We start from the raw sequence: 15310 nt of genomic DNA on the forward strand, positions 1-15310 counted from the left end.
TGAGAAGCTCCCGAAATCGAAAATAAAAACTTAATCCTTTTTCTTACGAGTAATTATTCTTCTACAAACCAAACAACATTTTCTATGATTTGAATAGGTTAGGTAATCTAGCATCCTTAAGTCTAGCAGATTATGAAAGTCTAGGTCTAATTATGTCAGTTTTAAGAGGTCACATTTTCATTCTTTCTCTCAAAATCTTGTTGTTAAAATAGTAATAAATTCCAACGTAATTCCTCAATAAATGTGTGTAGTGTATAGCTAGTTGAAGTGTTAATTTATCACCCACGCGATTCTCACATTACTCGCAAAAGTGCCAAGGTCGAATTGTAAAATAATTTTGACCCCATTTCTATGGTGTAACATTATAAAAATCAAAAGTAAACATTAAAGTTGAATAAGAAAAATAAACACTTCACATGCGATAGTGCTTCAATTTGGAAGTCTGTTAGAAATCCAAGAAAAATTTTAGCCCAAATTGTGTTAAAACAACTTGTCACCAGATTTTTAAAATAACCAAATATATCGTAATCATCAAGTTAACAATGTATTTAATCCATTAATTATAACAATTCTGCACTTCCTTAAAGACAAGCAAATAGCTCAACAAATAATAGTTTCAAAAAATCAAACGAAATTTAAACGATCTACAGATAATCGAATTACATAGTTGCACAGCAGTTGTACAGTGGGGCCAAACACATGGGATAGGAGGACTAAATTAATCTGATGAAGTAATCGTTGGGGCGCTTGTTTGTTTTGGTGTAGCTTTTAAATAAATTGAACGATTGTTACAATATTCCATGAATATACAGTCGACTCCCTCTAAGTCGAACTATCACGGGACTCGAAAATCGGTTCGAGTTAGAGGGAAATTCGAGTTAAAAGGATTAATTTAATATTTTTTCTTCAAAATTGTTCATAAACAATGGTGAAAAAGTTCGACTTAGAGGAAAATTCGACTTAGAGGGAGTCGACTGTATTTAATTTGTGAACACAATGGCTCATATAGGTTTGTTAAAATCTGACAGCTGTCAATTAGACATACTATTTAGACTCAGGCCCAATTTATTCACGCTCCATTAAATTTTAAGTCGCCTTTAAGAAGGGAAATTTTAAAACTTGTATGCGATTTGAAAGATTTTTCATGTTTAATGGAGACTTTAATTATAAATGAGAGCGAATAAATTATGCCTTACCGAATTAAACTCTAAATTAATGTGGTCTTGCTCCCACTGTGCCTTGTATTCACTATTACTTGGAACCTGCTATTCCATATAACTATGCAGCCTCTAGGAATAAACACTCCATAGAGCTTTTTGCATTGATTTCTGTGGTTGATGAAGTAAATACACCACCCCTTGGCTATCATTTGGCTGACAGAGCGTTGAGTGTCGTCCACGATAGTCTTTTAGGTTAACTTGCAGGCTCTTAACTATCATGATGGCCCGTCTTACTTTATTTCTTTTAACAGAGAAACCGTTTAAATAAAATCACATTACACAAAGTATATGGAACCAGTCGCGTCTACTTCATTGAGTTTTGAGACTCTCTAAGCACGAATTGTCGTAAACTTAAGGATTATTAACACAAATGGTAACTATTTTTGGTCATATAATTTTGTTACATTGTTTTTCGTTGTCAATGTTTAGTTTTAGTTAGTTTTAGTTGGGACATTTTTACTATATGTAGGTATAAAATGTATGTAGGTGAAATGCCTTAGGGCAGCAGGTTTACCTATTGCGTTTTTTTGGTGGGTATCTTTTGATGTGCTGCTCCTGCTGGCTAACTTTAAGTTGCTGATGGAAAAATTACCTTAGGTATCGGTCGTGCTTTCTTTGTTCAAAATGACAGTGTGACAGTTTTTCTGGTATAGATGTGGATCATAGGTTGAGGAAATAAAAAAAATATCAAATTGGTCCAAATGGCTCACGAAAAATAGGCTGGACGTGAAGTCAATCAAACGTATAATTGGTAGACATTTTTTTATTTGCGTTTTAATTTATAACCTTAGGAGAAAACATAAAGAGGGATTTTTTTTCTAATTTTTAGCAAGATTTAACCATTTTTTATATTTTATATTTACCTACTATGTATTTTACACAAAAACCTGATTAGGTATAATATAGCACTTGAGCGTGAATGAAATTACCACAGAGTTGGCAGAGTCCTCTTTCTCACTTTATGAAGACAAATTTTGCTCCTGTAAGGCTTTACAGAAGCAGTAGCGACAGTAACTGTTGTTAGCATTATTAAAGCCTTATAGAAGCAATATTGTTCGTTGGTTAGAAGCTTTTTAAGACTTTTGCCCTGAAGCTTATAGGGAAAACACTTCTCAATATCATTGTCATAGCACCTTTAAGGACACTATAAAGAATTCTAGAGCATTTTCCCAAGAAGAATTATATCAACATTGATTTCGCACCGCAGAAGGTGATAAAGGAACGTTTAATATAGCAAATAGCACATAAACCTTGAGTTTATGGTTCTTCTATCGTATACCTTCTGGACGGTGATTTGATATTGATCGATTTGGACCGTTCAACACAAGTATTATCGGATTGATTCAAAATAAATGCTGGTGTGCCACAGGGCTCTGTCTTATCTCCAACTCTGTTCCTTATATTTATTAACGATCTACTCTCTGTTACCTCTTTTCCGTTAAACTTCTCATTTTACATGAATATATTTATGCTTCAAGTCAATTTTATGTCCTAAAGCAGCAATATACTACTAAGTTCCATTAACCTACATCCGCTACTATAAGAATAGAACTTTACGATGCAGTTTTAGTGACTTTTTCAATCAAGATTAAAAAAAAGACACACACAAAATCTCTTAAAATCATGCCAATCAACTTCATTAATTCTATCCAAATCGATTGTCAAATACACTTTTCACCATAAAAATAAAAGTTATCTTTGCATACCACTTACTGTGCCAAAAATGGATTTCCAATCATCCAACCATTAGAAGCCATCTCAAACACATTAGCTTGGTGTTTTTTTTTCCACATAAAGAAAAACAAATAAACTAACAAAAAACCATTGCGTTTCCAGCCATAGCCATCACTTCTATGAGCTTTGCAAAACTCAAAGGCAAAGTTGTTGGCATAAAAACGTGTGGGAAGAGCTTCTTTGCTCTTCGGCTGTCCCTGGTCTTTCCAACAACTACAACCAAGTAGACTTGGCGACGTTTATTTGTTTAGTTTAAACTTCTTGTCTTTGCCTTATAAAGTCATATAGCCATTATTGTCGTCATCAATTAACGAACGATCTCCACTCTGAAAAATTGTGTGTAGGACTTTAAATCAAGAAAATTATATATATTCCATGTCTTTGAGTCGATTAATTTTTTTTTTTCAACTGTATGAGTGTATAAGGGGGCGGTTTATGAAAAAAATATTATTTATTGGCGAGCGTGGGTCATTATTTTTTGTGCGTGAGGAATTTTTGTTTTTATTAATTTTTCTTAAAACAAATTTGAATTTGACAGAACACCGCTGTACAAAAAAAAATGTCTTCATATTAATCCCTCTCAAATATAATGCATTTCGATTGAAACGTCAATTTGACGTAAAGAGCTTCGCGGGTGAAACAAAATGTGGAACTCGTTTTAAGCTCGTTAACACTGTTTATCATCATGAATTTATATAAAATCTAAATAACAAATAAAAAATCAGTTAAGCACCTGGGCGGAGTTGTGAAACTATACTTTGTATGCTATCATGATTCATCAAACGTCAAACACAAAAAAAAAGAAGACCCATTCAATGGCTATTTGATTGAAAATGACAGCTAACATGTAGGTGATATGTCAAGACTTATATTTAAAGTTCGTTTCGGAAAGAAAATGAAATGAGTTTCCATTTTGTTGACCTTTCTCTGACAGGTTGTCTTAACTTGACCTTGTCACTTTGACAAACAACAACGAATACAAATAAACACACACACGCATAATATAAAGCAAGCATGAGTCAAAATAATGCAGAATGTTGTTGTTGTTGGTGGTAAAGTCCATGAAGGCGACAAGTAAGACTATTTAAAAAAAACCTGTATTAGTCTTTTCAAGTTTTTTGTTTATTCTGGCGATTAGGTCATCACCCACTAGTTGCTTGTCATTCATAACTTTTGACAGAGACACCTTAGCATGCTTGATGTTTATTTGTGCTATCTTTTAGGTTATGTTAACGTTTAAAGAAGAGAGAAGAAAAAGAAAAACAGGGAAATCCAATAACGAGGTACCATTTATGTGCTTGTTGCCGACATTTAAATTAGTTATATGGAATCTGGAATGCGTTTTGTTAGGTACCTATGTATATAGACTTTTGTAGAGTCTGTTCGATGACATTGACTTGACGTAAGGTAAGGTTAACACGCCGCCACTTTAGGAAACTATTAATAGGTTGATGCACTAATGAGGTGTGTGTTAAGGTTTTTTTTTTGGAGTGTTTCCTCTAGTATAAATGACAGATATGACTTTTGGTTAATGATAAATGATCTTGAGTAGAGTGCTGTGCTCGCTGTTCAAACCGCTGGTTTTTGTTTGTTTAGTTTTATTGAGTGTGGTGAAGTGTTGAATAGACTTGAGCATTATTATGAAGGCTCAATTAATTTATAGTTTAACCATGAATTTGTTTGTTGATCTTAGAATTATTTGCATAGTTTTTGAGGTCTTTAGGATACTAAAATTAGTTGATTAGGTATATTAAAATAGCTTAACCAAATCATTTTTTGTATTTAATTTAAAGATGATTCTTTGCTTTCTATCTACTATTTTTAATTTTGGTATAGGTATGTCAAGATATCAGGGGACATGTTAAGGATCGGTAAAATAAAATTGAACTCGAAATAACAGTTAGGCATGACATTACGATGATGGAGTCCCAAGTAACAATTTTGCTTGTATACAGTCTTAGAGAAGCATCTGTAAAGCGATTTGCTTCAAACTCGGGCTAAGGGAGATATTGATATTTTTAGTAGCATAGTTAATGGTATTTTACATATGACCAAAATGGAAAAAATTTTGATTTCTGATTTACCGCAAATGATTAAATTTATTTCAATGACAGTTTTTGTAAATAAATAAAAGAAGATTTTTGAATTTTTTTTATGAACATTTGTATTTTTTTTTTTTAGAAATAAATTTTTTTCAAAATGAGCTTATGATATTTCTTAACAATATTTTTTTTTATTAAACTAATGTTTTTATGTGAAAACTTTTTAACACACCTACCTAATTTAATAAAGTTTACGATTTATAATCTTTGAACAACAACTATTAACAACAACAACGATTCTTTGCTTACCGTCTTAAATAGTCTACTTTATATCACGATATGAGTTCGAAATGTTTAACCAAGGAATTTCAGTCATTATAGCGATAAACTATATGGAAATAATTTGGGGAGTGCTCAGTTAGAATTGGCAACTTTACATCAAAGTTCTGCAGATGAAAATATCAAAAATCTGTCAGTTATAAAATAAATTAACCATAGTTAACATGCGATCTTAAAACAACGCACCAATGTGAAACCACCTTAATGTTTTTTGATTTTCGCTGAATGCTTTCATTCATTCATCAATGACATTTCATTCCAGTCGATTGGAAATTTTCCAACAGATATTCCAGTTGTTTTTGTTTTGTTTTTTTTTTTATATCGAATTTTAATTTGTTTAATTTAAGTATTTCGGTTAAAAAAAAGTAAAAAAAGAGTACATTCTGCACTTCTAGAGGTCATTTACTTTCGTTCGGTATATAATTTATGCCCCTTCGGTTTTTGTACCACAAAATTCGTGTTTGCCGTTTAATTATATGATATTGCTATGATAAAAAAAAAAAATGCCCACGGTTTTTTACTATCTAAACAATTTTACTTTTATACCTTTTACAAATTTTTGAAATACAAAATTTTAAAAATTTAGAATTTCGTATTTGCAGAATATTGACTCCAACCCACTTTCATACCCATTCCATAAAAAAGTTGTGAAAAATGTTATTTTATTTGATAATTTGACTGAATTAATTGCTAAGGGTGACCTGAACTACTTGTTTTATTAAAATTAATTCAGAACTATTTCAGTAAAAATACCATCGATTTGATTTCGAAGAACGTTCAAATATTTCAACAAATTTACTCTAGATGCAAAATCTTCAAACAATGATATTAAATGATATTTTACATCATAAATGTTTATCTATCGTAAACTGGATCACCTTATGCATTTGTTTTGTTATGAGCTAGTAGTTTTTAAATGCTGGGCAGATACCAAGATCGTATATCGTAAATTGAATCTAAGCAAATATTCACATCGTATCAAAATGTTGCAAATAAAATTGACCATTCGCCTAAGGGTATGCAATTGATAACTTTATATGAAAAGAAAAGCTCACGTCTACATCAAAACTATAAATATATTTCTAGGATAAAATAAAACTAATGTGCAAAGACCAACGGTTCAAAAAATTTTTTTTCGGTTTAAATTACAAACACAAATTACTATAGTGGATAAATGAATTCAAATAAAAATATCTGTTGACGAATATATACAAAAAAAAAAAAATAGAAAAACTTAAGAGAAAGAATTTCAATGAATCATTGTGTGTTCACTATGGCGTATACGTGATTTTTATTTTATTTCCAAAAATTTGATTCGCTTCTAGAAGTTATGAAAATAGCATAAATACCAAACCTAGACTTTGGTATCTACAGCTTAAAGCACATTTATTACAATAGAATTTTAACAATATAATATGAAGTAAAAGCCTAAATTACAATGTTAACATAATATATTCTTTGCAACAATATAAGGGCCTACATAGATATTTGTTTAAGAAAATTTCGGTTTGGGTCGGAGATACCCAAATTGACTCTAAAATCACCCAGATTGAATTGATGACGGGAAATTTGGTAAAGACTCAAAACTCACCACTTACATGTCGTTAAGCCCAAAAAAAAAGTAGATCGGGATTTTATACGGACCAATTATGCTTGATGCATATTTTTCTGTAGCTTTATAAAAAAAAACCCAAAAATCCATTCTGAAATATTAAAAATATGGTTTTTATATCCCTTTAGGTGTTGTTTCTTTAGTACAAGTAAAATAGTACATAAAATCAAGAAATAAAAAAAAAAATTGTTCCACTCATGAAACTTGGCAAAAAGTTTGCTTTTGGGATAAGAACCAAGTACAAAAAAGTCTATAAAAAAAAGTTGGGTGGAAGGGTGTTTTTTCGCGGACAAGAGGGACGGGGCTGAAGGTCAAAAATATACCTACTGAAAAAAATTGTTGGTCGAATATCATCATATGACACATGTTTTCAAGGTATTTTTTAATGCTGAATCCAATGACATAAAAATAAAGTCAATAGGATTGCTCTAAGAAAAGTTATTGCCGTTTAAAAACAAGGGTGATTGTATGTAAAATATAACCGAAACCCATGAGAAAAACACGCTACACTAATAAAATTCGGGATGAAGGTTTTAGATAAAGCAGGGACAAAGGATTCATAAGGTTCTTAAAATTATTTTTGGTGAAAGGGTGTTTTTTTAATAGGATAAGTTGTGTGTGAGGAAGGTATCCTAACAGCTGACTTAAATTTTATTAATTTTTAAAATCTGTAATTGGTCCCAAAAAGCCAATGATTCATTTTATTTATGGTTTTGATGAAAAATTAAACATTTATAAATAATTTCTTTCACGTTTTACGCGAATCATTGGCTTTTTGGGACCAATTACAGATTTTACTGTCTCTTCGAAAAAAACACACTTTCACCTAAATTTTTTTTATGAAAACTTTTTATTCTTGCTTTCTATCCCAAAATCAATGTTTTTACCAAATTTCATTAGGGTGACCCATCATTTTTGTTTTCACCCAAAAAAACACCCTGGCAACCATGATATTTTTATAGAAACTTTAGATTCTTGTTTCTTATCTTAAAAGTAACATAGTTGCTAAATTTCAACCACCAATATTAATCTAGTATTACAGACTTTTTTAAATATACCCATATTTTCTTTACTTCTAAAAAAAACACCCTTTCACATAAAAAAAATTTATAGACTTACATTATTCGTGATTTCTATTGGAAAGAGAACATATTTAATGAATTTCGTAAGGGTACCATTTATACCATAGATTTTATCGGACTTATCGCGGATTTTTCCCTATTTCCCAAAAAAACACCCTTTAACCTAAAATATTTGTATAGACTTTTTGGGTTCTTGGTTTCTGTTATAAATGAAACATTTTTACCAAATTTCATTGGTGTAACAATTTTTTCCTAGTTTTTGTGGTACTAATTCCGAATTTCATCATTTCTTAAAAAAAAAACACCCTTTCACTCAAGATAATTTTGTACACTTTTTAGATTCTTAATTCTTATACCAACCAAAACATTTACACCAAGTTTTAAAAATTAATAAAATTTAAGTCAGCTGTTATTATACCTTCCTCACACACAACTTATCCTATCAAAAAAACACCCTTTCACCAAAAATAATTTTAAGAACTTTATGAATCATTTGTCCCTGCTTTATCTTAAACCTTCATCCCGAATTTTATTAGTGTAGCGTGTTTTTCTCATGTATTTTTTTCAGTAGGTATATTTTTGACCTTCAGCCCCTCCCTCTTGTACGCGAAAAAACACTCTTCCACCCAACTTTTTTTTATAGACTTTTTTTGTACTTGGTTCTTATTCGAAAAGCAAACTTTTTGCCAAGTTTCATGAGTGGAACAATTATTATTTTTCTTTTAAATGCCTATTTTACCTGTACTACTTCGAAATATTCAAAATTTAAATATTAAATTTCTGGAATTTAATTCGATTTCAACAAAATCTATGACGCCTCTTTTTGATGTATATTAACTTCAAAATAATAATATGAACTGTAGATAGTTCTTTAAGGACCAATATAAACATATACTGTCCTTTGACCAAAATGTATGTATACAACATTTCTTGTCTCAAAAATTGCCTTAACAGTTTTCGTAAAAAAATCATTTATATTTTTTATTATCAGCCAGGTTAGCTTAAAAAAAAATTTCAATTTCACTTGAATTCATTCAATGTCTTTTCAAAGTGCATTGTATGACTGATGATGATAATGAATGTACAACTTTATGTTCCCTTCTATGATGAAACAGCCAAACAAAGCTATACCGACATTATAATATTTTTTTAATTGATTTGTTCTTTTTTTATATACATATTGATAAATTAATTTTAATTTTTTAAATGCTTAACTTTTTAATTTATTACGTCAACAATAAAAAAATCCACTGTTTCATTGCAGAGATTAAATAAAATCCTTTACTGGATAATGATATTATACTGAATATCATATAAATTTTTATGCCAATAAACATGACCGACACAGTGCAGTCTCCTTCCAAAAATTCAATAAAACGTGCCATAACACCCATCATCAGCCACAACAGCAATAACAGTCCATTGGCAGTGCAAAAATTCGAAGGATTACCATTGGAACCACCAACAAAGGATTTGGTGGTGAGTATTTATGAAAATATATATTTTTAAATTAAATTTTTATATTTTTTTTTACTAACAAAAAAAAAAGAAAAAAAAAACATTTCACGCGACCATTATCAGGGATAAGCTTGTCCAACTAACAAGTAAATTTGCAAAACAAATTTTACAAAAAAAAAAAAAAATGTCGATGGTGAGCGCCGCGTTGTGTAAGTTAACACGATCTCCTAGGTCGTCAGCGGAAGCGACGGTCGTGTATGTCGTCGTCGTCGTCGTCGCGTCGTCAATATCATCGCCGACATACAACATTATATGCTGACACAACGACTTCTATAAACGAAGTCGTTCACACCGTCGTCAGCCACAAAAAAGATAGAAAGCAATGTGATATTTTGCACACGCTGCAAAATATTATAATTGCTGCACCAGCAGCAGGGTAGAATAGAATTAGCTTAGAACTTAAGTCTTCAGTCTTTAAAGAGATTCGAATAAAATATCATATACCAAATACAAACGTATTATTATTACTGGCGCCCAACTTATAAAGAAGCTGAACCCACCAAGAAGCTGAACCAAGATTATTTGGAAATAATTAAATATTTTATTGAAGCTGCATCATATTTTATTAAATAAATTCGGAAATGTAAGAAAAAATTATTATTTTATCAAATTAAGTATTACATCATCAAATTAATTTATTATCTTAACATAACAGTGTAAGCAAGTGTTATTTTGTGCTTATGAAATTTCATGGGAGATTCTAGTAAAAGCTTAGATGAAGCTTTAGAAAGACTAGGATATTTAAGAATTAGTGGTCATATAGTAACTAAAGAACAGAAAGAAGCAATGAACGCGGCAGAATTAAAAATTGTGATTGAGGCTGCCGTTCGTGGTGCTTTAACTACACAAAAGGAGGAGTTCGAAAAAAAACTTAATGAAACTATTGAGTTTTTAAGTGTTAGTAATAATAGTGAAAATAAAATAGAAGTTTTTAAGGATATTGAAATTAGAGAGGGTGTTAAATGTGAGGAAACCCTAGACATAGTCAAATCGTTGCCCGAATTCGAGGGAAAACAGGGCACTTATGTTTCTTGGCGTCAAGCCGTACACGCCGCCTATAAAGTATTTGAGAAATACGATGGTAGTTCCAGGCACTATCAAGCGGTTGGGATAATTAGAAACAAAATAAGAGGTCCGGCCGATGCCGCTCTAGCTTCATTCAATACAGTTTTAAATTTTAAAGCTATTATAGCTAGGCTAGATTTTACGTACGCCGATGTTCGTCCGATTTATTTAATTGAGCAAGAACTCAGTACATTGCGGCAAGGGAACTTTACCGTTCTAGAATATTATGACGAGATTGAAAAAAAGCTTACCCTCCTTACAAACAAAACTAATATGTCATATGACAGTGCATTAGCCACTGCTTTCAACGAAAAATATAGATCTGACGCTCTGCGAGTGTTTATATCAGGTTTGAGGAAACCATTGAGTGACGTTTTATTTTCGGCTCGTCCAACTGACTTGCCCAAAGCACTAGCATTGGCTCAAGAAATAGAATCGAACAACGAAAGGTACTTATTTGCAACAAATTTTGCACGTAATTTTGAAGAAAAACGCTCACAGAATAAATATCAAAATAAAAATTACTACGGTAATAACTTTGACAATCAGGCTAATAACTCTAAAAAGAATCCTTATTTCAGTCAAGATAGATCGAAGAACAGTCAATTTCTTTCAAATAATAATAATAATAATCATCAATATAAAATTAGTAATGAGCCTGTTGAGGAAATGGATGTTGACCCAACATCTTCGCGATTTAGACAGCCTACAAGCTTTGAACAAAACAAAAGTGGTATCAATTCATACAACAAAAGCCAAGTGTTCAAAAGACCAAATAGTGTTCAGAGACAATCTGGACAAAGACGTCAGAGGTTAAATCACATCTGGCAGGATAATCCTTCTCAGAGGGAAGAGTTTGACTATCAGTCCTTGGCAGAATCACAATCAAATGAATTTGAAAGTGAAATACCAAATTCTGACTACGTCCATTTTTTAGGGGAAGATCCCTCCTTCCATTCATCCAGCGAAAAGTAGGAGGGATATTAATGAAGTTTTTAATTGACACTGGAGCTTCGAAAAACTATATTAAGCCGCTACGCCAAATAAAAAATGTTGTTCCAGTAGATACTCCGTTCCTAGTTAAGTCCATACATGGATTCAATAGTGTTGAATCCAAATGTTTTTTTGAAATTTTCGGGGTAACAAGTACTTTCTTTATACTACCACACCTCGAAAAATTTGATGGGATAATTGGCTTCGATCTGCTAACGCAAATCAATGCCACAATTTCTTTAAAGGAAAGCTTAATCATTTTCGATTCTGGTTCTGAAAAAATTAGTTTTCATAGTTGTCAGAATGTTAACTTTACAAGAGTAGAGGATATAGATGTGCCAAAATCTATAGAAAACGACTTTAAAAAAATGATTAACAATAGAATTAAAACATTTGCAGATCCAAATGAGGCATTGCCTTACAACACAAATATAGTTGCCACAATTCGTACTGAATGTGAAGATCCTATTTACTCCAAATTTTACCCCTATCCTATGGGTGTAACAGATTTTGTTAACAATGAAATAAAAGATCTTCTACGGAATGGCATAATTAGACCATCAAGGTCACCTTACAACAATCCTATTTGGGTTGTTGATAAAAAGGGCACTGACGAAATAGGAAATAAAAAGAAACGTCTAGTAATAGACTTTCGAAAGCTAAATCAGAGAACCATAGATGATAAGTATCCCATCCCAAATGTCACAACAATTCTGTCAAATTTAGGCAAGGCACGATTTTTTACAACCTTGGACTTAAAATCAGGGTTTCATCAAATCGAATTAGCCGAGCGAGATCGGGAAAAGACAGCCTTTTCCGTTAATGGAGGGAAATATGAATTTTGTCGCCTCCCGTTCGGGTTAAAAAATGGCCCCAGCATGTTCCAAAGGGCCATAGATGATGTTCTACGTGAACATATTGGGAAAATTTGCTATGTTTACGTCGATGACGTAATAGTTTTTTCTGAAACTGAAGAAGAACATGTAGAGGATATCAGTATTGTTTTAAAAAAATTGTATGATGCAAATATGAGGGTTTCACGTGAAAAATCAAATTTTTTCAAAACAAACGTTGAATACTTAGGATTTATGGTATCTAAAGATGGTATAAAAACATGTCCCAATAAAGTGGAAGCAATAAAAAATTTCACTCAACCTTCAACACTTTTTGGACTCAGATCTTTTTTGGGACTAGCGAGTTATTATAGATGTTTTATAAAAGACTTTTCCTCAATAGCTAGACCACTGACTGATATATTAGGAGGTGAAAATGGTAAAATAAGTGCTAATCAGTCAAAAAAAGTTAAGATAGAATTGAGTCCCAAACAATTTGATGCATTTAATAAACTAAGAGACATTTTGGCGTCAGAAGACGTAACATTATTATACCCAGACTTCACGAAGCCTTTCGATCTAACGACGGATGCTTCATCGTACGGTCTCGGAGCGGTTTTGTCGCAAAACGGGAAACCGATAACAATGATTTCAAGAACTCTCAAGGGCAAAGAGTTAGAATTTGCAACCAACGAGAGAGAGCTTTTGGCCATAGTATGGTCATTAAAAAACCTACGTAATTATCTTTACGGAGTAAAGAGTCTAAATATCTTTACAGATCATCAGCCTCTTTCATTTTCAGTTTCAGACAAAAACACAAACGCAAAAATTAAGCGCTGGAAAGCTTTTGTAGACGAGCATAATCCTCGAATATTTTACAAACCAGGAAAAGAGAATTATGTCGCGGATGCGCTTTCAAGACAAAACATTCATGCATTGGATAATGAATCATCTTCTAATGCCGCTACAATGCATAGTGAAATATCTCTAACTTATACAATCGAAACAACAGATAAGCCATTAAACTGCTTCAGAAATCAAATTATTATAGAGGAAGCTCCAAGCGCTTCAACTCGTACATTTATAATATTTGGTAAGAAAACTAGACATTTCATAAACTTTTCCGATAGAAATACTTTAATTGACACTTTAAAAAACGTAATTAAAACAGATGTAGTCAACGTTATTCATTGTGAGTTACCAATTCTGGCTTTTATTCAAAACAATTTAGTCGAGTTATTTCCATCAACTAAGTTTTGGCATACTAATAAATTTGTATTAGATATATTTGACCCCAATGAGCAAAAAGAAATTGTAATTACGGAACATAACCGAGCTCATAGAGCAGCTCAAGAGAACGTTAAGCAAATTCTATGTGACTACTTCTTTCCAAAAATGACCAAACAAGCAAATGAGGTTGTGACAAATTGTAAAATATGCTCAAAGTCAAAGTACGATAGACATCCTAAAAAACAGTTGATTGGTGAAACACCGGTACCCTAGTCCATAAGGACAATCTCAAATAGATGATTTATTAAAATTTTTTTACATTTTACAATCAAAACTTAAAAAAAAACGATTTTATTAAAGAAACCGACATCTTTCAGGATTATCCTATTTTTATTGATGACGACTGCGACAGGAAAATTAATAAATTATTCCAATTCGAACTATATACCAATAGTTGACGGTGATGTAATTCTCTGGCAAGTCTACGGCTATTTAAGCCACTCAGCGAATCTAACAGCCTACAGACAAGTAGTAGATGAGTCAAAGAACATGACTAATCTTTTTCCGCAGTCGCCTATGCGTAAAATCCTGGAAATAGATATAAGCCATTTAGAAACACTTATCGAAAGTATAAACATTCATCATAGAAACGCTAGGAGTCTTAATTTTTTGGGAACTGGTCTCAAAATTGTGGCCGGTACTCCTGATTTTGATGATTTCGAGAAAATTAAATTTAACCAGGATCAATTAGTTAATTCGAATAATAGACAGGTTATTATCAACACAAGGTACCGGGAACAAATTAACAGGCTTTCAGACACAGTCAATAGTATTTTAGCAAACTCAAAAAAACAACAAATTGACACCTTCCATCTTTATGAAACCTTGTTAGCAAGGAACAGAATTATAATTAACGAAATACAAAATCTTATAACCTCAATAACACTTGCAAAGCAAAAAATTGTAAACCCAGTAATTTTGAAAGATGTTGATTTAAATTCAATAAACGAAAAATTTGTAAACATAAGCATTGTAGAACTAATGGAAGCCTCTAGTGTTAAGATTTTGCAAAATGAAAATGTATTGCATTTTATAATTAAGTATCCTAAACCTAAGATAGTTTGTAAGAAGGTTATTATCTTCCCTGTTGCGCATAAAGGTAAAATTATATACTTCAACGGCAATAATGTGGTTGCAGAATGCGGAAAACATGTACTGGCAGTAGAAAATTGTGTAGAAACAACAGCATCTACATTCTGTAAGGAAGTTTCTATCAAGACATGTGCTCAACAACTGCACTTTGGTGGAACAGCGCATTGCAATACAGAACCAGATCATAGGGATGCAGTGTTTGTAATCGATGAGGGTATTATTGTTATAAATAACAACCATGTTATTATAAAGGAGGCCAACAATACTGAAATAGCTATCAACGGGACATACTTGCTCACTTTTGATGATGAAGATTCAATAAATGGAACAAAATTTGTTAATTACAACAACATTCAGAAGAAACATCCGATTAGTGCAACATCATCGATTGTTAATATTACCGGTCATATGGAAATATTGAGCTTACCGTTTTTGCATAAATTAAACGAAGACAACTTACGCTACATTGGTGAAATGAAAACCAAATTGA

General features: G+C 31.8%; 1 protein-coding gene across 1 annotated transcript in view; it reads left to right on the forward strand.

Annotated features, from left to right (window-relative positions):
- LOC129912297 (uncharacterized) overlaps positions 1–15310 on the forward strand; it is a 156310-nt gene that overhangs the window by 18616 nt on the left and 122384 nt on the right. The window contains exon 2 of the mRNA XM_055990504.1: positions 9294–9508. Coding sequence (XP_055846479.1) covers positions 9353–9508 — 156 coding nt within the window. The 5' untranslated portion in view covers positions 9294–9352. The remainder of the gene's footprint in view (positions 1–9293; positions 9509–15310) is intronic.

Source organism: Episyrphus balteatus, chromosome 2 (assembly GCF_945859705.1).
Source record: "Episyrphus balteatus chromosome 2, idEpiBalt1.1, whole genome shotgun sequence".
Classification (NCBI taxonomy): Eukaryota; Metazoa; Arthropoda; class Insecta; order Diptera; family Syrphidae; genus Episyrphus; species Episyrphus balteatus.